At 34.4% G+C, this 26,032-nt stretch overlaps 1 protein-coding gene across 1 annotated transcript in view; it reads left to right on the top strand.

The window, feature by feature from the left end:
- Positions 1-26,032, top strand: part of LOC111051023 (bromodomain adjacent to zinc finger domain protein 2B) — a 137,276-nt gene that overhangs the window by 30,055 nt on the left and 81,189 nt on the right. Inside the window, exons 3-10 of the mRNA XM_039442064.1 lie at positions 8,355-8,491; positions 19,008-19,205; positions 19,827-20,006; positions 21,241-21,520; positions 22,847-23,054; positions 23,576-23,659; positions 24,525-24,738; positions 25,249-25,400. Of these exons, the coding sequence (XP_039297998.1) occupies positions 8,355-8,491; positions 19,008-19,205; positions 19,827-20,006; positions 21,241-21,520; positions 22,847-23,054; positions 23,576-23,659; positions 24,525-24,738; positions 25,249-25,400 (1,453 nt within the window). The remainder of the gene's footprint in view (positions 1-8,354; positions 8,492-19,007; positions 19,206-19,826; positions 20,007-21,240; positions 21,521-22,846; positions 23,055-23,575; positions 23,660-24,524; positions 24,739-25,248; positions 25,401-26,032) is intronic.

Here is a 26,032-nt window from a genome sequence, read left to right as displayed (position 1 = left end):
TTGTGATAGATAGCCAAAATATTGTGGAGCGAGCTGCACGGTGAATTGTAATCGAGGGCTCTGATTGGCTTAAAAGTTCAGCGTTCGGAGTGAGGTGAGGCGAGCAGTTAGAACAGAGGCAAGCGGCACGGCGAATGGTTCGGAGTACGGTACGGCGAATGATTAACAGCTGATTTTTAACATTATGAAACATATGCTCATGTTCGTTGAAAGGCAAGATGTTCGGAGGAATGCACGGTTTGCTGCGCGGTTCGAGGTTCGGTTCGGCATGTGTGGACGCACCTTTAGTTGTTTCAGGACATTTTATACAGATCACAGGCCAAAGCAACATAATAATCTATCTTATTCTTCTTCTTCTTCTTCTTCTTCTTGTTTATTGTAGCCTCAAAACATCCACTACGAAAGGATTTTCAGAAATCTGCTCCCCCCCCCCTGAGGGAGCTGGGCCTCCCAAAATTTTCACTTTTTAACCGTTCATTGCACAGCAAAGTCATGAGGAACTTTTTCGTTCAGGTACGAAAAAAATCAGATCTATGCAGAAAAATTCCAATCAGGAGCACAGTGGGGTTCAGGAGAGGGCACTTTTCGAAAATTTTGATGTAAAATCACACTACAGCTCAAACTAATTGGCCTACAGACTTAAAACTTTGCACAAATATTTTTCAAACATGCTAGATGTGCACTAAGAACGGATTTTGAGATATTTTGCCTCTTAGGATTTCAAAGGATAAAAAAGGATCCTATTAAGTAAGCTTATGGTAAGGTGAACACCATATGGAACTGAGATAATTCACACATTATATTCTAACATATGTTGTAATCATTGGAAAGCTTAAAACAATTTCATCAATTAGCTGATCGAATTGATTTTGCGTTGATTTAGAGCACGAGCTTGTTCTACCACGTGTTTGTTCCATCATTGTATGCTTGGCCAGTTCGGTTTGCGCCTTCTATCAGTTGTATATGGAGTCTCATACACTCCGATTAGAACAGAGCACAAAGGTTTTCTTTGGTTAGGAATTTGTTGATAATTCTTTTTTCAAATTCAAATTTTTTTATTGCCATCAAAAATCAATTGAAAACTTTCTTAAAAGACAACAAGATTACAGAAGCAAAATGTCAAACATATACCTACATTTATTTGTAGCACGGCCAGAAAAAGACAAACTTGAGTACTAGCCGTGAGTTTATTAACTATAACTTAATATATATATATATATATTATATATATATATATTGTTAATATTTTTTGAATAAAAATTACGAGTTGATGAGAGATGCGAGTAATTCCTTGTATTTGATCCAAATGGTTATTCATAATACAGTAGTCGGGATCACTGCAATCAAATTTTTTTTATTCTGTACGGTAGCTAATATATTTCATACGTATTGATTGTCCATAATGTATCCAGTGTCCATAATGGAAGTAATTGAACTACTCAAAATTATGGCTTACTGGTCCCTCATAGATTTATAGTATTCCTGGTGATTGAGCCTGTCTTTTTCAACGTTGTCTATTAATAATAAAGCTTAATTTACAGCGAACTTCGTACCGCCAATGTATCTCATGTTACCTTTGACTTTATTTGGTGAATCATGAAATTTATCTGGCAATCAACATGTTCATTTACATCTCAATACGGACTTCCTATGTGCTTAGTCATGCAGCATTCATTATTCCGAAAACATATTATTCTTCTCAATCAATTGGTAGTAATATCTATCAGTAAAGTTTTCAATTAAAAAAAAGGTTATATCATTGTTTCAAAGAAAAATATTTAATGTTTTCATAGCTGTAGATTGTCGATATATGGTCCAGGAAATATGCGATGTACGATGAATTACACAGAATTCCATATTCTTTCCATTTTAGGATGAATATAAGCTAAAATAAATTCAAAAAATTGTAAATTATTCTTTCATTCTTCAGTAATTTTAATGAATGCAATATGAATACTATACATATATAATATATATATACTCTCTTTCATTAGGTGAATAATTTTTTTCAACATTTTCCAGTTTCTCAATGATAGGGGAGTGATAATTATTTGTATAGGTCTTCTAAGGAACCATTATCAACAGCTGGTACCAATCAACTACACTTCAACTCCTAACTACCGTTTAAATACCAGTACACAATAATTTATCACAGGGTGACATGTTTATTACAGCTGGTAACTTTAGATGCTAAATCATAATATCACAATATGATCTTGAATCATGATCATCTTTTCGTTCTTCAGTAGCTGCTCGGCCGAAAATTTCAAAACATATGTATGTAGAATGGAATAATAAATAATTATTATTAGCACCCCTATTAAAATTTCTGTTCAAAAACCATCCCCAATATTCACACAACATATTCCCAAAGTTTCATGCCGTTATGTCAAGTAGTTTTCAAGTCTACAGGGAACAAACAAACATACACACAAACAGACATTCATTTTTTTATAAATAGATTTCAGCTCAAACAAAAGCCTCTCTAAATGAAGGTAGAATGATAAGGATTCAGTTCTGTTGTTTTAACATTTTTTCAAATCACTTTCAAAAGTTCATGTAGTACCTACTAAAGTGTTTGAGACACTTCTGGCGCTAACATAGTTTCACCACTATTCTGTTCCACAGTCCTATCTCTTGCAGTCGTTAACTATATCTATAATAATTATATAAAGTAAAGAGCTGGCTTATGCACGTACGGGATAGGAATATAGGAATATATAGGAATATAGGAATATCATCACGTCTGAACTACTGGACTAATTAACTTGAAATTTTGCTTATAGATTCTTAATCAACCAAGGATGGTTATAGGCCTATTCTCAATTCTTCAAAATTTCATATGTCAAGTTTTCATTTTGTCAAGTTTTAAAATAGATCCTTGCGAAGCACGGGTTCTTGCTAGTCTTGGATAAGACTGGCAGCACAGAAATGGGTCTATAATTTTTCATGTTTGCTCTGTTACCCTTCTTGAATAGAGGAATTATTTTTGCAATTTTCAATGCATCAGGAAACACAAGACTCGATTCAAAATGAAAACAAGAGGATCAGCAATCTCATCACCGCATGCCTTTAAAACCTTGATGGGAATATTATCGTAACTAACACTATTCTTATTTTTTAAGTTATTAATCATTTTAAAAATTTCTGTTTTGTTTGTGGGACTCAGATAAAAACTTCTTGGAATATTTCTATGTGGAATCCAGCGCAGTTCTAGAGAGTCAATAGTTATTTCTCATTTCAAAAATTGAAAAAATTCAAATCATAACGACAAAAAAGTTTTAAGTGCACCTCAAAATTATGCTTGGTGCTTTCTTGAGGTGCGTACAGAACATAATTCGCGCCTCGAACACGCTCCGCACTCGCTCCGATCATGAACGTTACTCAAGGGTTCGGTAGAGGTTCGAATCATGCTCGAAGGATGATCGCGCGCTTGTCGTATTGTTGACTTCCCTACAAACAAACCTCACAAAATGTGAAACTGTCAATCCAGCTGATCGGGTGACAAAACTAAATAAAATATTCTGACCAGGGGATTGCTGGGTAGCCTAATGATACATTATGTTTATATAATAAATTGATGATAATTATGTTCGTTGCATTTATGATGTTTTATTACAAAAAAGGTTATGTCTGTCAATGTTTTGAAAGGTGAAAGACTTGGTTGGGAGTTCGGCTTCTTTCTTCTAAATTCTAATATGCTGGTACCTATTATTAAAAATATTTTTATAATTTTATATTATTTAATTTTGTTGGTTTAATAATTAATTATTAATTTAGATAATTTTATATGCTAACACAGAAATCATAACTATTAACATACATTACAAACAAAAACGTTGTCCGCGCATTCACAACTATTGGTTAGTTCGACCTAGGAGGAACTAACCAAGATCGAGCTCTGTTACACGCTCTGTTCGCGTCCCACTCCTGCTCCACCTCCGATCATCAACCGATCAGCTCTGCACCTTTTTGTCTAGGTGCGTACAGACTTTCGCTCTGCTCCGCAATCGAACGTCACTCGAGCAGATCGATTGATGATCGAATAGGGAGCAAGAGTGGAACGCGTGAAGAGCGGGTAACAGAGGTCGAGCTTGGCAAGCTCCTAGGTCGAACTAACCAATAGTTGGGTATGCGCGGTTAACGGTTTTGTTTGTAATGTTTGTTAATAGTTACGATCTCTGTGTTAGCAAATAAAATTATCAAAATTAATAATTAATTATTAAATTATCAAAATTAAATAATATAAAGTTATAAAAGCATTTATAATAAGTACCAGCATATTAGCATTTAGAAAAAAGAAGCCGAACTCACAACCAAGCCTTTCACCTATTGAAACATTGACAGACATTACCTTCTATAATGAAACATTAAAATAAATGCAGTAATCATAATTTTTATTATCAGTTTATTATATAAATATAATTTATTATTATTCTACCCAGCAATCCCCTGATCAGAATATTTTATTTAGTTTTGTCACCCGATCAGCTGGATTGAACATTTCACGTTTGTGAGGTTAGGTTGTAGTGAAGTCTACAAAACGACAAGCGTGCGATCATCCTTCGAACCTCAATCGAACCCTTGCGTAGCATCTCGCGTAACGTTCATGATCGGAGCGAGTGCGGAGCGTGTTCGAGGCGCGTATATCCGTACGCACCTTAATCACTATAAATTTGTAACTCGATTGGTATGACTTGAGGTCGGTTGGGGTATATAGTGTTATAGTATAAAGTGTGTCCCATGAAAGGTGTAACAGCCGTAGACCTCAAGATTCTACCTGAAATTTTGACCAAAAATTTTCAGTAAAATTTTCTTATATCGACATTAGTTTTCGAGATTTTTGAAATCACTAATAACTAGAAAACTATTAGTCAAAAGCCAATTTCAAGGATATGGTTAGTAGTATGAGAGTGTATGTTCTGCGTGACTTTTTCTCGACTTTTCTCACATGAGCACACATCATGTCACATGACCAGTCTTTGACAGCATCCAAATCCAGTTCCCACTGTAGGGTTGAGAGAGTGAATACTATCAAACTATCACTTTACTATCCTCATACCAATTTCACAATGTCTTGCAATAATTTCTTCCTTGTTTGCATGAGTCACCTCTTACAATGCCAAATGTAGGCACTCTGACATCTATAAGTAAACTTGAGGCTTTTACAAAGAAAGATAATCATGATTTTCGACGGGAAACATTTATTAAATTAGAGAGAAATGTCAAAAAACAGGAGAAATGAGGAGAAATCAAGACAATTGTATTATTGGTAAACCAGGACAATGGTATTACTGGTTTGCCAGGACAATGGTATTACTGGTTTACCAGGACAATTGTATTACTGGTTTACCAGGACAATGGTATTACTGGTTTAGCAGGAGAGAAAAAATGAGAGAGGAATGAGGAGAAATGAGGAGAAGGGGGGGGAGAAGTCAATGTCAACACTCAATGTCACAATAATTTTCTTTATTTTTAAATTATTATACATACATCAAAGCATATCTATGGGCCAATCAAATACAGAAAGTAACTCTTTCCTTATTCCTACTGGGTGTATATTTGAAAACATCTAGCTTGATTCTAATTTTATAATTCAAATCTATGTTTGGCTTTTCAAATTCTTCCTCTAACCAATAGTTTGACACATACAATGCTTCCAGGGTTTCAAACTGTAGAATATACCGAGTCTTGTTTCTACAGCATACCTGTTTGACTGCAATAATGACCAATTCTGTTCCTTCTTGTAGATTCTCTAATCTTCTGCAATCCCCTACCTTCACTTTACCTTTAATTTCCAGCATTGTGATGTTATTATACTGCTCCACTTCTTTTTGTGTGAAGGGAGTGTCTTCCAAGTTTTTCCAAACATCTGACAGAAACTTAAGTGATTCTATTCTAGGAAATGTATGTCCATTATAGCTTGTCATACCATTGACTGTAAATACACAAATTTTCTCTTCCCTTGGTAGACAAATTATTTCTTTTTTGTCACTGTAAGGGATTACAAAATAACCCTCTTTCTTGAGAGTTTCTATAGCTTTGTATGCATTAATAAAAACATTTTTATGGCACCCCTTTACAAAGTAAACATTTTTCAAATCATCTTTCTCCCGCAGTACACCTACATATGGGAATTTCCCAGTATTATTCACAGTAAATGCAGTCACATTGTACACTCCACTTAGATCAAAACTTAGCCAATGTGAATGGAAATATGGCACAAGTTCCTCTCTCAAATTTTCTATTTCTTTCTCAAATTCTGCTAGCTGCTTATGCTGTTCCCTAAATGACTGTGTGGCCTCAAAAAACTCAATTTTCCTCCGTTTTAGATCAATTTCATCTAGTTCCAGCTTACGCTTCTTGGCTGATAACACTGTGATAGGAGACAAGGGCTGTATCTCTTTAACAGGGTATGGAAGAAGCTTACAGGTTATGTTTGCTCGTTTTCTTAAGACTTGTGGTATCAAGTTACCTGTTGCTACAAGGCCCAACTCATCTAGGTCAACAACTTTGGATAATGTAGAGAAAACTGTGGTTAACTTGAAGAAATATGTCTCACCACTCTTAATATAGCGCTTTTGTGAGAAACTGATATTATTTTTGTTGGATGGATCCTCAAAAATTTCTATATAATTGATAGGTAGAAAATTGAAACTGAATGCAGAAATAACATAAGAAATTATTTTATTTCTATGTTGTGGGTTAGCTTTACTTGTACTCCAGTCAATTTCTTGGTATTGCTATTACCCCAGTAAACATACTGTAGAAGATCATTATAGACCAAACAGCAACTATTTTTCAAATTATTTGTCAGTTTTCTCCACATTCTAGCCAACGACACAGAATAAATTGGAGCATTTTGGAAATAATTTCTACTATCATTCAAAAGTGACAAGCTATCCTGAATAGGGTCAAAGTTTTTGCTGTTGTCTCTATTTGCTAAGTTGTAGCTATAGATTAAACCAAACGTGTAATACCATGCATTTTAGCTGCATCAGAGGTAAAGGTTTCCCGTAATATTGTATCTGGACAGGCAATAAAGTCTACAATATGGTTACCTAACTGCTTATTTACACCAGGGCTTGTGATTTGACATACAAACTTATTATAAATTTTCACCCTCACATTACTATTAACCCAAGTCAAGCAATCAATCCCAACAGTTTTATTGTTATCTACTATCACATTATAGTCTTCTTTATATTCTCCTTGAAAGCAGAAACAATGATTTGTAGTTAGAAAGTCACACATTCCATTCTTGTTGAATATTCCAGCAAAGTCCTGTGATATGTCCAAGTCTAGTAGATAGAAGTGCTCCTTCCTCAGCTGCTCCAATATTCTCGGTAGGTCTTCCGTCAATGTAGCAATTGGGACATCTGCAAGCTCCACTTTGTAAGGTATCCCCACTGGTTCCTGGAATTTTTGTTTCACTTTGTTGTAATTGTCTTTGCCAATCACTTGTAGAATCTTTTGAGACATATCACTTCCACTGTCCAATAGGTAAGGCAGCTTTGCTTTGACTCCATGTTTAGCTGACACCATATTAGAGAATTTGCCTCTCAAATATAAGTTGAATGCACCACATATATCCTTTTTTAGAACAAAACGTCTCTTATCCATTGCCTCACAATCATCCAAAGCACAGATTTTCACAAGCATTATATTGTCACAAAAAGGTTCTGTAATAGGCACAAGATTTGAGTCATCCTGCACAAACAGTTTTTCCCCAGCAGTGTAATCAATATTTCCAATGTCTGTCACAAGGTTGTCATTGCACAAGTTTTCTGATAGAAGCCACAAACCAAACCGCTCATTGGTAGGCTTGATTTTATTACCACAGAGCATAGGCACATTAAACACCTTAGAAGTATCCATGTTTACTGCACCGTTGACACTATCAAACTGAACGAATGCAGATCAATGCAGTGGTATTTATAGTAAGATAGTTGAGAAATGACGTCATACAGACTTAGTGAAACAAGATTTGGATGCTGTCAAAGACTGGTCATGTGACATGGGGAGGTGGAGTGGGGGTCATTGAAACAGCCTTTGTTGAAAGCATAGCAAGGTGATTTCTTACCTATATGAGAGAGATAGGGGAGATCTTTGTAGAGAGAGACAGGGGAAATCTTTGTAGAGAGAGACAGCTAAAGATAGAGTGATAGGGGAAGGGCGCTTCCTATTGGCTGCTCATCGAAAAACTGATGTCGCGGTATAAGAACATTTTACTGGGCATTTTCTGTTGAAAATGTCATGTAGAATTTATGGTCTTTGGCTAGTTTACCTGTCGTGGGACATTCTGTATATAGTGTATATAGTATATAATATAATAGTGATTTGTGTGTTTTTAGGTGGCGCGATTGTCGTTCAAGTGTGCCGCAACCGGCAATGGAAAGAGAGAATGGCGAACGAGCGCCATCAAACGAAAGAGCAGATCAGCCTCAAGTTGAACCGGCCAACCTCCTTGATGCTGCCGCTATCTTTGGTGGTGAGGGATCTTCAAGTTTTTCAATATATAATTACATCAGATTCTATTCAGGAAGCATGGCCTTCGGCCAGTCGTAGTCGCTGGACCTTTTTCTCAATTGATTGCAAATAAGTTCTACACAAAGTGAATTTCAAAGCAATGAAATTTTACAAAAGATGATAATTATTTTTATGGCTATGAATCTAGTTCATTTGTTGGTTATGGTGGCATCAAACTTGTAAGTGATGCATTTAATGCATGTCATTCAATGATGGCGAATAGTGGAGCGGTATGTTTTGGCCAATTTATTGTATTAAGCTTGAATCTGTCTTTGCCGCTCCACTTTGTTTTTACCCTCTGCAATATATCAGAAACTTTCGATCATAGAACTAGTCCATGTTTACGTTTATGATTTATCAATTCGCCAGTTGATAAACTAATCGGAAAATTGTAGTAATTTTTCTAGATCAAATTATTTAAAATGAATTTGTTTTATTCTAGAAAGATAGATGAATTGATGATAGGAATTCATTCCTATTGAAGTGATTGAGAGAATGCTATTCAAGTACTTCATGAATGAATGCAAGAGTCAGACTGAAAGTTTACTGTACTATTTAGACATTCCGAGTGTACTATTTTTTTAGATGGTGTTATTACTTTAACGTTTTTAAGTCGTCACTGTATACATTAGTTATTGTAAAACATATCATAGTTCTGATTTTTCATTATATTGTTTGGATACTTGAAAGAAGTCCAGAACTAATTTTTTCATGCAAAGTTTTCTTGTGCTAAATACAAAGTGCCCCCAAAACTTTGTATTTTCGGTTCACTTTCCAGTTTTCTGATATTTCCGTTAAATCCAGCCATCAGACAAATAACTTCACGATTGCTTTGTCTTTAGATAATATAATTTCGAATAAAATGATACCAAGTTACAATTTGAAAAAAAATCATAAACATTAAAAAAAAATTTTTGATGAATTGTTATTTTTAATTTATCTTCCGATTGGCATCATTCAAATGTTATATATAATTCAATATCTTTCTGGGCTTAATTATTTTGTGCTCTACAAGCTGAGACCAGGAAGATCGCTTTATCTGTTATAGATTTCTAGGTACACATTGTTGTAATGCTTTTTGTACTTCGAAAAAATCACCTAATTTCCAACTTCAACCATCATTACTAAATTTTATTGCCCTAAAATCGTGATTCTGCAAATTATATTCTGAAATCAGGTTTCTGAAATCATTTTCTATCAGAATCATCCGTTAGATGCACTAAATTCCAGTATTTCCTAGCGGAGAGGTACGCATAAGGACACCACACGAATCAACTTTCTAAACACTATTTACTTTTGACAAAATGATCGGATCTCCTCATACTACAGCTCATTCTTCTCAGCTTGTCAAGGCAGTTCAGAATCATGTATCATTGTTGTTTATTTTAACCCATAGGCCTATATCCCTTTCATATATATGACAGGACTAGGTATCTAAATAAGAATTCGAGAAATTAATGTGAATCAGATAGAATATTTAATAATTCTTCAATTTGAATTATGATTCTCCGTATCATCCATACAAATTGAAAAGCTCTTGCAAAACAATAAAGTACCTAAATTTCAAATTAATGATAGCCACTGTAACTGTTAAATTAAGTGAATTTTTATTTTTTGTAAATTATTTCTACCTTTCAAACCGGAAGCGGTTTTGACTCAGTGATCGTGCTCATTAGCTATCACGCCATAGAGAAACAATAGCATAACTAGATATGCCATGGTATAGGGCGTTTATGTCGCAACTTTTACTGTCAACTCAAGCCGATAGTCCACGTAGTTCTTTTCCATGAAGCTGTGTGACATTGGTAGTCTCTCATACGGTGCCGTTCATACACTCTCACCCGGCCAAAACCGTGAAAATCGACAATAATCGGCTTGAGTTTACAGTAAAAGTTGCAACATAAACGCCTTATAGGCTATACAATGGAATATCTACTTATGCTATTTTGTCTTTATGCTATCGCTTAGATAAGTTTAGAATCATGCGCTATTCCCGTTGGAAGGAAGACCACTTGAGCCAACTCCTCTGAATATGATTCGTAAGTTGAAAAATCGCTTCCTAGTGGTTCGGAACTTACCTAAAAATGTAGGTCCACTCATCTATCTTTATTATTCGTCTCATTACCCGTACAAACCTAGAGCTCATGTATGCATCATCGTGAGGGAAAAAAATCATCTTAACGTATCCTATCCCTTCTACACTGATACATTTTATTCCTCTCACAAACTTTCTTGTACTTGTAAACCATAGTTGGAAAAGCTTAAAATTTCTTCCCTATTTTGTACCTCAATTCTTCAATTAGCATTTCGTTATTTGGCCTATTAATTTATCATATTATTCACTTTAATCTTTGTATTCTTTTGCTGTTCATATTTTTTCAATTTGCTTCAGTGTAGAGCCAATTAACTGTCTGTTCTTCAATAGAAAGCAATTAGTTTGATTCAAACAAATTCCTCATCTTTAATACAAGATACAGACTTGAAATTCCAGAATACAGCCATTCCAACTCTCAGTGAAGCTGGCTAATTCATGTTAATCAAATTATATAACTCTACAGCTAACTTGTAGAAGATACATTTACTCAATTTGAAAATGAAGTAATTTATTAATAACCAATGCCAAGGAATACTGTTGTACTGCGAGGCTCTACTCACACTAGCATGACTCATCGTACAACCCCACTCGCGGATACACCAGTCGTACCTTATAACTTGAACATTGCCATTTAGTCCAGGCGCTGGCTTACATTGAGCATACATGAGAGAGGCAGAGAATTTGACTTCGGATTATTGTTAGGGGGTCTTTAGTGTATATGAAACTCGATGTCGTCACGTCCCAGGGTGGTCGACAGCTTGGTGGGGAGGGGGGTAAGTTGTAAAAAACGCGCGTTTATAAAATCGCCTGTCCTGCAGTTACTATTCATAGTACAGCTTTTAATTTTTTCTCAATATTATGTACACATAACTGGCTTTCAATGTAGTCCTATACTTTTTTGCGATAAACCGCTTAGTTTTTCCGTAAAAAAATAAAATATCTCGAAAAATGTATTTTTTTATTAGGGACTTTTTGTTATTTCTTGAATATTCAAGTAATTAGCCGACTTAGAGGAAAAGGCTCCCAATAAACGTTGTAGGCCGTTTCTTGCTGAATCCAATGATATATATAGTTTGGGGGTTACGATCATAGATGCGGCGGTGGGAGGGGGATAAGTAGCACTGTTACGCTGCGGCGCGGTCCTCCCCCATGATTGATTAATGACTGTGCGTAATGGCCTGTCTATCGCATCGCTCCTACTAGTCTATGCATTCAAATTATGTATTTCAGGAACGCTATCTTATGTATTTTCGGTCGCTGAACACGATTTTTCAACTCTCAAGCCTTAATAATTGATAATTCTCATCATAATATACTAATTATGGTCAAAATTACAAACTTCATCTCATTCTGCAAGGAAACTAATAAAAGACTGTTTGAAATAAACGAAACTTGGGTTTCAAGAAATATATTAGGATAGAATAAAGTTAATATTTATATATGTTTATGTTCTATTGTTTTTATTTCAAATTAATTTATTGTGATGCGCTGCAGGCTAAATTATATTATTAATTGCACACTGGCCACGTTTACTTGTTATAGTGTCAGTTAGTTTCCAAGAAATATTTGTGGAATTTCTTAGTTCTTCATGGTGGAAATGGAATTCATCATTTATTCATTATCATAATGATTATTTTTAGTATGAAAATGTTAATCTTTCGTGAATCTTCAGTTTGTCGTGGACTTTTGAGAAATTATATCCAATATAATAATAGATATGTGTCAAATCAAAATGAAATGAAAATTTAAATATTCATTCATATTATTTCTAACAGTATTATTATAATAATATTTCACTAACTTTTGATTGATTCATCCATTATGGTATTCCCGTTCAGACTGTTTTGAAATGGTAACAAGTTATTCAGTATCAAAATTTGGGATTCGAATAGTTTTGGGCCATGCCTGCTATTCTTTCCCAAACATATTTATATGATTTGTAATTTTATCCACAAATGAATGAATGAATGTATGTACTCCTGCACGTAGCTAACGTATGGATAATTCCTTTATAGATTCTTGCATGTCACATTAATAAATCTCTGCCACAGATTTAGAAATCAAGTCTCGATGGTTTGGAGAGCATATTATTGGAGTGATTCTTTTACTCTGCTGCTTCTAATATGTTCACTACCTTTGTTTGATTTTAGACCATAGACATGAAAAGCTATGTCCACCTGTATCACTCCATCTTTATTGAGAATTTTCATAACTCTCCTCATCACAAAGTTTCCATAATCTTGCAGCGTATTGAAGTTTTGAAAAGTGAAGTAGGAGTTGAATTCAGGAGAGCCATGTCATCATTATGCGAATTTGTCAACGATATTTAGGGATTTAGTCAAATCCAGAACTAGTTTCACTTACAATTTCATAGGCCAAGTGAGATTAAGAGTTTTTTTTCAAATATCCATCAGATGTTGACAGAGATTGCGGCTATTGTAGAAATGCATGCTGCACTAAAACTTCAATGCTGAATTATCTTTAAACAGCTACCTTGTAAGAATACAGAGATCAGACTTTTTTGTTCTAGAATTGACCAAGACTAGGATTTTTGTTTGATTGCATCGTGGAGAATGAAAGAACTCTGTTTCTTTTTATAGGTGAGAATACACTTTTACAATTTGCCACAACTATGTTCAGATAAAAATCGTTGGAGACCGAATAACTATTTCTTTCTATACGTTGAAAAGAGAATCACACACTTCTTCACTTGCTTCCAGACCATTGATAACATTATGCAGATTCTGTTGTCCATCAGAGTCTTGAAGAAAAATTTTATGTTCTCTTGAGAAGATTATGCTTCTGGAAATCATTCTCATCTCTCATTATTCTTGTTTTACTTCATTAGATGACTTTCTTCACAGTCTCCAGTGATATCCATAATGATGTCAACATACTTGATCAGAATATCTTTGATGGAAGATTTATTTATGTAGTAGCAGCCATTTTAGGAAAGCCTTTGAAGAACTAGCTATTCCAATCACTCAGTTTTGGATGATCTAATGAGGGTTTGCTCTAAAGCATGATCGGTCGTCACATTTATTAAATTTTCAAGGTTTCATTTGACAAAGAGTCAATGTATTGACTGTATAGAGTTAATGTTTCCTTATTGGAAATTATTTTCCACTTCTATGGGTATTTTTTTATATTTTCTAGATATGACACAGACTTTATAACATAGTTTGTGTGATTGAATGAAAAAATTATGGGATCTTTTCTCGAACAGTTTCTATGTGCAATACCAGAGTCCATCCTTATGAGCATGAATACAATTTGAGATAATTTAAACTATGTTACAATAATCAGTCATAAATATTTCAAGTAGTCATTGATTTTGATTCTAAAAAAACTCTACAAATAGCTCCTGACTTCTTTCAAATATACTTTGACAATCACTCATATTTGAACCGTTCATGAGTCCTTGTAGTTGTTTCATTGAATTGATTGCTTGCTCTCACACCTTAATTATACTGATCTCCCCTCAATAGATTTCCAACAGTAAGTTATTCTCTCCAAATATTTCAAATTCAACAAAGATATCTCTCATTCCACTTTCATTCAAGTACCACCCCAAGACAATCAGTCAAACTCAGCCAGATGAGTAGATATAAGTTACAGAAAAAGCTGTTGATAAAGCTGTGTTTACACCAAAGGTATTAACAAAATGTTAATAACTTAATATTTATAGATTCTATTAGATTGAACGGGACTTGGCAAACACATATGTCTATCATATGTATGATAAGTTATGTTCAATCTAATTGAACTAAATCGAATAATTATTCTCTCTTAATGGAATATCAGTTTTTTATCGATTGAGAAACACATATAGGATTCCTAACAAGATGGTTTATCATTACAATGTAATCATAAATAATGATAATGAGATGAAGTTTGTAATTTTCAAATCACAATAAATTAATTTGAAATAAAAACAATAGAACATAAACATATATAAATATTAACTTTATTCTATCCTAATATATTTCTTGAAACCCAAGTTTCGTTTATTTCAAACAGTCTTTTATTAGTTTCCTTGCAGAATGAGATGAAGTTTGTAATTTTGACCATAATTAGTATATTATGATGAGAATTATCAATTATTAAGGCTTGAGAGTTGAAAAATCGTGTTCAGCGACCGAAAATACATAAGATAGCGTTCCTGAAATACATAATTTGAATGCATAGACTAGTAGGAGCGATGCGATAGACAGGCCATTACACACAGTCATTAATCAATCATGGGGGAGGACCGCGCCGCAGCGTAACAGTGCTACTTATCCCCCTCCCACCGCCGCATCTATGATCGTAACCCCCAAACTATATATATCATTGGATTCAGCAAGAAACGGCCTACAACGTTTATTGGGAGCCTTTTCCTCTAAGTCGGCTAATTACTTGAATATTCAAGAAATAACAAAAAGTCCCTAATAAAAAAATACATTTTTTGAGATATTTTATTTTTTTACGGAAAAACTAAGCGGTTTATCGCAAAAAAGTATAGGACCACATTGAAAGCCAGTTATGTGTACATAATATTGAGAAAAAATTAAAAGCTGTACTATGAATAGTAACTGCAGGACAGGCGATTTTATAAACGCGCGTTTTTTACAACTTACCCCCCTCCCCACCAAGCTGTCGACCACCCTGGGACGTGACGACATCGAGTTTCATATACACTAAAGACCCCCTAACAATAATCCGAAGTCAAATTCTCTGCCTCTCTCATGTATGCTCAATGTAAGCCAGCGCCTGGACTAATTACACTAGTCAGTAGCCGTACAACTTTTCGAAACTGTAATTGTCGGCTTATTTTTATAAAGTTTTTTCATTTTCAAATTGGTTATTGTATAACTTTGCTGCTCCTTCATGTTCATGCTATCCCATTTCAATTCCATCCTCACTCTATTGAATATACTCGATACTCGAGTCGCTTGGCGAACAGCATGTCGAGTCATCGAGCAACTGAGTCCCTCAGTTGCAGTCTCAGAGAATCCGATACTGGAATCGCCTAATCTGAGCGCGTTCAAAACACATGCTGCGTCTCTGAGAGTCGAGTAACGAGTCGCTTCGTGATTTGAGTAGCGCTAGTGCTGGTTAGTAGAACTTAAATTCTGCACACTACTTACCTTCATGGGAAATCTACATGGATCATTATGCAATTACATTTACATGGGAAATCTTAGTTGGAAAAATATAATGCCTTATTTCTTCTCTCCAGCACATGAATGAAGCAAAGTTTTTCTTGTATTATTTACATTATTGTACAGTTCTACAGTTATATTAATAATAACATATGTCTTTCAGTATCAACTCAGTTCTCAAAAAAATTTAGTCTGACTCACGGGGTTTCTTCAATCTGCTTCCACTACATCTCAAATCTATAGAAAGCAAGAGTGTATTAATTCCGAAATTGATTTCAGTATCTCGTAGTTGCTCGCGAGACCATACTATGCAGTTTTTGAGCACTTAGAATAAAAATAATAAATTAGAGAAACATGCATTTCAAATTCTTTTAAACTTTACTGGAAAAGAATTCTCACTCACGGACCAAAGACACACTCTTTATACTGGGTGAAACCACTAATTTGACGATTGCGAAATTGACGAGTCTTTTGACTGAGTTGAAGACAAAAACACATTACTTCACTAAAATTGTTATTCTAATACAACTAATTGAATTTAATAAAATTTGTATTCTCAAAAATATAATATGTAAAGATGTTTGAGTCGTTGAAATAATGATCAAAAAATTTTCTAAATTCCGAAGAAAGTAGAATTTAATGTCAATTTAACAAAGCCTATATTTCTTCGAATATCACCGAATTGAACCTAAGCAGCGACTAAATAAACATTCAACATCTGTTGCAAGGGAACTATAATAATAAGAATATGAAAACTACAATGAACAAGAGCATAACAAAATAATACTTTGGTAATATAAAAGAGAACACTTTCTTATGCTTGAGTAATAATAGACTACTATCAGAAGTAATAGTATAAATTATGATGAGAATATACACACCAGTACATACAATCAATGTTTATGGATTGCAGAAGGTAGTTGAACTTGAACATAATTCACTCTAACAGGAAAAGATTAAAACTTATTCTCTAGACATGATGAGATTGATGAGGAAATATAATTGATGAGGACATCAAACGGAAATTGCATAGACTGCCAGACGAAAATAATATATATTGACAAAGTAGTCAGTAAAATTCAGTACAGTACTGGACGTCAGCGTGAAAGAATTCGTTAATCGGTTTGTGAATGTGATTTATGTATGAGTCATGTTGTGGGCTGTTCAACCACAAATATATTCCATGCGATCGAAACTTTGCAATCGAATGAAAAAGATTGAATTTATTGAATATTAAAAATCCTCCACTGTTCTTCTTCCTTTCTCTACTGCATTATAACGTGGAACTCACTATGGGTTTATCTTCCTACTTTGATTCTCACCATTATGATGGGGTAATATTATTGACACAGTGCATACCGGATGTGCGAGCTTGGTCGCTCGGCGCCAATTCTTATCTAGATCAGATAGGCATTCTTTATACTATACAGTGATCATCAGCTCCATGCTGTATCTCACTCTCTCTCTCTCTCTCTCTCTCATTCTCAATTACTACATCTCGACCTCCAGACGATAATATCATGGTTTATGATATTAATGATAATACTTAAAAAATAAATTTCAATTAAAATAATAAATTGTCCTTAATTCAATGTTTATGGTAAAAATAATGTTCATGATATTAATATAATTAATTATCTCCGTTACCGTACTTCGTCAGAGTTGAAATTATTCATTTACATTCATAAAACATTGAGATAGATTAGATTGATATGTCAAAAGAAAAGAAATTACTGGAAATTACTAACCTGAAAAACGACCTTTAACAGCAAACTGCAATCTTCATTGCTATTGCTTTCAAAAGCTAATTATATGCTAGAATTTGTCTGTTCCATAACTAGAATATTTCCAGAATATCAAATATCCTATTTTAATTGCGATGTTGTTGTGTAAAAATCACTAAGCTTTATCACAATCGAAGATTCTGATAAGTTTATCAATATCAAAACTCAAGAAAGTAAGTGTGAATGACAATATTTTAATTTAAATTTTTCAAAATAGACCAGTCAAAAGTTCAATATGACACTAGACAATGTAATGCAACCCACACGTAACAATGAAAATAGAGCTATTGATTTAGACTACAGCTTCACGTCATTATTGTTATTGACTACATCATCGCAATATTATAAACAGATAAATAGAGATCCCAAATTTATTGCAATACGGTGTTTGACAAATTTTGGGAAATAGGTAAATTATTCAATTTGTAGCTAATTGCAGGTTGCAGGCCAGACACAATTAACTTTAAGATTTTCTCCTTAGATCTGGATTAAAAAGATTTTGTGAATGATACATGCATATTATGATTTTATACTAAGCATTAAAACAACAGAACCATCCTTTTATGTTATGGTTCTGTTAATACTCACAACAAATTCATCGATTTATTCATGAAAGAGAGTTCAGTAGAGAAAAATAGAACTCAATACAATTTTATTAGTCATTCATTATAAGCCTATGCGTTCTCTAGGTAGCAAGGAGTGATTCTAGAGTACATGTGCTACCACAGTTGAGCGAGATAATTTCCATAAACGTTTATTAGCTGTAATCTATTCTTTGTGATGAATGTTATATCATAGAGAAGAGATAGCATAAGTTATTCAACTGTGGTAGCCCATGTACTCTAGTATAAGACCTTAGTACCTTCTAGTCTTCTAGTACTGTCCTTCTAGTATGTTAATACAGTACTCACAACAAATACATCGATTTATTCATGAAAGAGAGTGCAGTAGAGCAAAATAGAACACAATACAATTTTATTAGTCATTCATTATATTTACATTTTTGAGCTTTATAGTGATATTCTCTCCCGAACTGATAGCATTACGCGGTATTGGTTTGACAATTACTTCAGTACTCTAGTGTGATTCCTTAGTACCCTCTGCTCTAGGTACTATGCATATAGCCTACCTATGCTGGAGTGATCCGTGTTCTAGTGGTTAGAGTGCTTGCATAGCAGCCTAGAGATCCCCGGTTCAAACTTGTACATCGCCAAAAGTTTTTGACCAGACACCAGGACACTCCCGTCTTATCGGATGGGCACGTTGAACTATCGGTCCCGGCTGTAGTATGACAGTCGTTAGGCCCATTGTCCGCTTTAATTACATATTCAGGCGAGGTGGAACTTCCGTCAGGGACTCCCTACCAATAAAAGCCATACGAATATTATTATTATACCTATGCTATCTTTACTCTATGATTATATTCAATTGATGTATGTGAATGTGTTTTGTCAGCTTCGAGCCACCCGCTTTTCGGAGCGATGCCTGGCGCGTACGGACATCCGCTGTCGAGTGCGTATGGCGCTATGATGGGTGCAGGTGCCCGTGCGGGGGCGGGAGCGAGTGCCGCATTTCCCCCGCCGACCACCAGCACTTACGGCACGCTCAGTGTGGCTGCCAGTCAGGCTGCCAGTCTCGGTCTCAATTCGGCCAGTAAGTAAAATCATAAAGATACCTTTTAAATCTACTACCGTATTTACATGTAGTAATCATCTATCTCCTCTTCTTCTTCCTTTAGCACTACATTCCTATGTGGATCTTGGCTTCCATGACAATTCCTTCCCATCTGACTTCCATCACCATCACTATCTTCCATCCCCTAATTCCCAACACTCGCAGATCTTTCTCCAATTTCTCCACCACCTCCTTGGTCTCCCTTTTCTTCTTGTGCCTTCATCTAATGTGGCCATTGACAATCTTTCTCTTCACTATTCATCCACTCAACATATCCGTTCAAGCCAGCGTGTCCGTCACGACTTTATGAAATTTGCAATATCTTCCCTTCCAAGTATTAAATCTTAATATTTCAATCTTAAAATCCTAAAAACTTGAAAATCCTTAAAATCTTATAATCTTGAAATCTTAAAATCCAAAAATCTTGAAATCTCAATATTTTAATATCTTGAAATCATAAATTAAAAAATCTTTAAATTTATAAAATCTTAAAAAATCACAAAAATCTTGACGAATCTTAAAAAAATTAAAAATCTCAAAACCTTGTTAATGTATAAGTTTGTGGGGTATGGATGTTTATATGTATGGATGAATTTGCAGGTGCAGCATGGTGGACAATGGCGAGCCACTTGGCTGCCCAGGACTACCTGGCGAGAGTGCAGGCTGTCCAGGCTTCAGCTGCAGCCTCCTTCCCAGGACTACCCACACCAGAGAGCCTCCTGCCGGGCTACCAGATGGTCACTCATCCCTCCCAGCCTCATAAACTGCCCAACAAAAATTGTAAGATACATTTCGATCTCTCTAAAAACTGTTAGAGCCCGGTCACACATAGAGCAGTCTGCGATTAGAATTAATAAAGAGGGTACTAATATGTGAAATAAAGAATGGTATAGATATACAGGATGACCACGAGAAACATTTACATTTTAAGAATAAAAAACAATATTAATTATTCAAGACAATATTTATTCAACTTTAGTAAAATAGTTGTGAGTATATGCCATCCCCTGATGCAATTTCCTATTCTGTCCAGGAAGCTCTCCTGCACAATAAAAACATTGCAATAGACTATACCTATAGAATTTGAATTATAGTGTGGTCCTCGTTATAATGACAGTGAAGAAAGATAGGAGAACAGTTGCCTTTTTTCTTCTTTGCCACTGCCATCTATAGAGGAATAAAAATTTATAAGGATAGCTGATACACGTATATCTTATGTAATATCCACTGTTCATTCTAGTTAAAATAATCAATTTTATTTTATTAATCAAGAAAAAACATTTTTCAATGATTGAATAATGATTTTTGATAATTGAGATTAAATATTTTGTTTTAACTAATTATATTTCTTCATTGTTGAAAAACGATCTGGCAACGTTGTAGAGCTAGAAAAGGGTTGCGCTGTCTGCTTTGTCAAATGATAGACAAGGATAGTAACACAAATGTTAACTCTGGTGAATGATCTGCCATGTTCCACACGTGTGGAAAATAGCAGATGATTCGCCACATTAGAAGGTTGCGTGTTCATATCACGTCGGGGTCACCAATATAGAAAATTTAATTGATAATTTCCTATGATAAAATATTTTGAATACAATTTAATGAATAAGTAAACTTTAATGCTGTGATACAAATATTGAACTGAAAATATTGATAATGCCTAATAAACAAACTAATTCAAGTTGGATACAAGTTTCTAAACACATGTTCCACACGTGTGGAAAATAGCAGATGATACGCCACATCACGTAGGTCTCATCATAGATTTAATATGAACACTAAAAATACTATAAAGAAAGCTTATATCAACAAAATTTATGGTGTAGAGTAGGGAAGTAAATCATTGTACTAGTATGACTTTTAATCCATGTAATGTAACTACAGTATCAGGTTGGATGCGAGGAGAAATCTTCTTACTCTATAATAACAAATGTGTAAACTTATATTCCATCTTATTGTGTTTCTTATCTTTTATCAACTCAATCTTAACCAATTCCATTCTGCAATGTTGCAGCATCGAATAGTGAGAAACGTTCATCCAAGAACCAATCTTCCATATTCCCACCACCGTTGGGCGCTTCAGTTGGTCACCGTGAACGAGAACGAGAGAGAGAGCGCAACCGGGAGAGAGAACGTGAGAGAGAACGAGAGCGCGAGCAAGAACGCGAACGTGAACGCGAACGTGAACGCGAACGTGAACGCGAACGCGACAGAGTCAGGCAACGAGAACAAGAAGAGTTAGAGCGTATGGCCATGCAAGTCAGCGCCTTGACTGCTCCTCCTTCAGTGCATGGGTACATCACATTTTTGTCTCCTTTAATATGTGTATTGAATGTATATTTCAAAGTTTTCATCCCATTTGAACTGTTTGCCACGAATGTAGTTATGATTCCATCAAGTGTCGGTGTACAATCTATGATATTTAGATTGACACTTGATGGAATCATAAACATATCGAGCATCAAGTCTTAAAAAACAGAGAAACTAAAAGAATACTAGTTATAGCTGGATTCCCACGCAATAGTGACAGTGAACAGTGAAAGTATAATTCCCATAAGTTTTAAAGGGACTATTCATACTCACTCGGACGGGCTGAGTAGGAATAGTCTAATTGAAAGTCGTGGAAATTATATTTCTCCCACTCTTTTCTGCAACGGGAAATGGTTATTGAAGTAAACAACACTCGGTTATTGATAAAATGGTAGTAGATAGGTGTTTTTGTTTAATTGTCTTTATTTCAAATTTCATTGTGTTGCACTGCAGGCAGAATTGATGTTATAATACAGTTACCGGTATGCGGACTAGACTTGAATTATTCTGTATGCATTAAAATGAACAGCTCAATTACACACTGGCCACGCTCACTTGCAGTGGTCAGTTAATTACCGAAAAGTTTTTGTGAAATGTATATTGTTTTTTTTTGTGATGGAAACAAAATTAATAATTAGTTATTACTCGTTTTCACTGTCACTGTTGTGTGGGAATTTAGCTTAATTCATTAAAAGTGGAAATTTGATACTTCACTAAAGTACCTACACGCTACTCCTATTTATTGATCCTACCGAAATCCGATTGTACAGACATCACAGATGTATCATCCTTGAGCACACGCTTAGCTTAGGATGCATTGATCTTAGAATATTATTCATGACTATATAAATATTTGCTCAAAGAAATATGCACTATTTATTGGCAGTTTATGCCATAGAGTAAAGATACTTGTAGTAATCATTTGTGTCTGGTTATACTCTTAATGAATAACGAAAACGTGCCAGTGGTTTTTCTTTTTGGTGGTCTTTTATCAAATTTTAGTTGAATTGTATTGTAATGCTGAACTTTATTTTGATTTCTGGATGTTCTAAATGATAATTCTAAGAAATGATGATTTTTTTGAGAATGGTATTATACTTGGGCTTAATCATCGAACTAACTACTCAATTAGATGATGAGGCACCTTTCATTAATACTCACTTCATATTTTTATTAGATTTTCTTCTATTGTTACTTGATAATATTCTACTACAAACAGCTTGAATGTATTTCTGATAATATTCAATTCACATTTTTGTCTGTTATTTTTATTCTGTTATTGTGAGCAAGTTGTAATAATTTATTTCTAGCGAGCAAAGCATCTTGGGAGGAGTGCGTCTTCCGCCGGATACAGAGATTATCAAATATACGACCAGTGCTATTGGCCCGAAAGTACCGGGAACCACCAACAGAGGGCGCAAGAAAACCATTTCGCTGGACCCTCCTTCAGTCAGCGTCATGCCTACTCTCTCTTCTACCGGCCTTGTCATCGAGAGGAAAAATAAACAGCCGTTGTCGGTAATTATTAAAACCATTTAGTGTAATATTTAAATGAAATTAATAATTTACACTCAGAAATATTGTGGAACGCCTCCATATCAAGCTCAAGCTCTATCATCCAACAAAGTTGAAATATCTCTAATAAGCTGAAATTTTAGCGAGTAACTAACTATTAAAATAGACCAAAACGATACACCAGATCTTGTTTACGGCGGTTGTCATCTTCATGGTTAGGTAAGGTCGAAACATTTTCAAACTGCCCTCGTATTATAAAGTTGACTGTTTTAACTCTACTCATCTAAACTCTCACAACTTTGTGAAGTACTTGAATTATTTTCCTAGAAGATACCTCCTTGTTGATTATATTCAATCTATTGTTTTTGTTTTCTTCACACTAAGCCTGCGGTACTTTTGTAGGACTTGTGCTATGGCAAATGATTGAATTAATAAATAAATATCACTGCATAATTCACTGACTCACCATTGTGAATTCCTTTAATGCCTTTATTGTTGTAATTGCATTTATTTTTGTTTCATAGGACCCAGAGTCTGAAATAAGAGATAGCAAATATCCGAGATTGAGTCACGATAAACCAATTGAACCGGCGCACAACTACTATAAGGTAAAAAGTTTAAGTTTCATTCTTATTATTTTCCGGTCTCATTTTTCCTCCAAATAAACCGGCTCATTCTCCACAAATATGCTGATATCTTCAGGTTAACATGCTTTTTTAAGTTGACAGAAATAGCTTATTACCTATATACTATGTTTGGTAGCTTCTCTAAGATTTCAATTCCTTTGTTTTTTATCGCTTTAGGGCAAAGTTTTTCAAATAGGGCGTCGATTATACTATTGATTCAGGGCTCGTCCAAGTAGAATAGTGTGAATTCGAATTCATTAAAGTTTTGAGAAAACCAGGACTATACCTCATAACTGAATAGACTGATAAAGAAATTTCATTGCAGTGAATATGTACTATACTGTAAATAGCACAGTGAATAGTAGCATAGAAGAAAGAGAGCATTGCTTTATTTTCTCTATTATAGTAGCTAATGTGAATTAATCTAAAATGATTTAGGAGAGGAGTAGTCTCAATATGAAACTGTGTCCACTACGATACTAAAATTACAGCATAAATTTACTGTCTCATCAAAACATTCCGGTTCAAGGAACATAGTTTGCTTTGGGAGTAATCGATTTGATGACATGGTGAAGTTTTGACCGTAATCGTGGTATCAGGAATGACCTGATGAGATAGAGGTATGAGGATAAGGTAACTCCAATGAATTAGAATTCATTCTATTTAACTTGAATTCAGTCGATACTTTCTATTTATTTTGTGGATTTTAGGGAGTAAAAGCATTCATTTTTCAATTTATTTTTGAAGAATGAATTGAACGCAGTTGATAATTCTGCTGTAATTTCTGATATTCGTTGATTTGTGATATTGGCAAGTATTCGTATTTGATTTAGTATTGTTTGTGCAGAGTGATTTGCCTGATCGTGTGGAAGTGATCAAGCTTCCCAGTGCAGTGAGCAATGGTCGAGCCACTCCAGTTAACTACGCAGGCGCAGAAATGGATGCTCCTCTCAATCTTTCATTGAAGCCATCCTCGTCTTCTGTTCCTTGCAATAATAACGCACTTCAGTCGCTGTCATCTTTATCCCAGTCTCTGGGTACTCCGCCTCCCGATAGAGTTTGTGAGTTTGCGCATTTCCTCCACATTTTACCTCTCTAATTTCATAGTTTTACCTATTGATTGATTTCAAAACAATACAAGCAATGATTTTCTGGATAACTGTAATAATAATTTGCAATACAGAAACTGTTTTTAAATATCTTTTTCCTCATTTTACCTCTTCAATTTTATAGTTTTTCCCATTGATTGATTTTTTAGCAATACAAGCAATGATATTCTGAATAGCTGTAATAATTATTTGCAATACTATAATTGTTATCCAAAACAATACTATAAATGTTGAGTATCACTTGAATAAGTAAGATTAGATAGTTTAGATTGAATTAGATTAGTCAAAATATCCTTGTAAATGCGGACCTCAATTTTGAAGCTAAAAAAAGTAGTTTTGTCAATTAAAAAAGAATCCTTATGAAACCTATAGTCGAAATATGTTTGTAAAATAAATACTAACATGTTTCCATAATTTTTACCAACCCTCTACGATTTCATATAATATTATATTGTATTTCAGCTCGCCGAAAGCCAGGACCAAAACCTCGAAGAGTGACTCCGTCCCCACTTCCCCTCCAGCAACCGGCTGGGCCAAATGTCCAGGGGCTCATGAACTTGATCACTGCAGCAGAAATGGTAATGGCTAATGATGACAGTGAAACTCATCATAAGGTACGTGCTGCTGTTTCACTCAAAAACGCATGCTATTACTTATATTCGTGATACAGTGAATAAATATACAGTAATTAACTGATAAATTTCTTAAAGAACAAGGAGATAACTCCGCATCCAAATCTTCGTGTGTCTGGTCTCATTGAATCATTTTTTTTTCTTTTATCTTAATATCAGAGTATTGTACAATAATTTTAGCACCAAACAATAGATCATCTTCTAAATTAATATCCACTTGAGCACTTGTGTGTCCAAAATTGAGTACAATATAAAAATAAGTAAGTAAAAAATAATTTTGTAATTTTATAATTATTATAGATAACAGTTTAATTCAACATGATTATTTTGGAGCTATCAATAAAGCATCTAAAATTATAATAATATCTAAACTGTAATAAACTCTGTAATTATCATTAAAAAAAAATCTTGATATAATATATTATTGTAGATCTTGTTGATTCAAATTATTATAAAAGAGTTTGTTATTATTTTCATCTGTTTATTCTATTGTAACATCCATTAATATTCAACCTCTCAATTCATATTTCCCATTCATTGTTCCATTGATGTTAATTGTTATTATTTTTCCTCAATATACCATCCACTTCATCAGTAAAACTATATTAAGTACA

Source organism: Nilaparvata lugens, chromosome X (genome assembly GCF_014356525.2).
Source record: "Nilaparvata lugens isolate BPH chromosome X, ASM1435652v1, whole genome shotgun sequence".
Taxonomy (NCBI): Eukaryota; Metazoa; Arthropoda; class Insecta; order Hemiptera; family Delphacidae; genus Nilaparvata; species Nilaparvata lugens.
The sequence above is the reverse complement of the archived record's forward strand: the minus strand, read 5'-3'. Positions and strand labels throughout refer to the sequence as shown.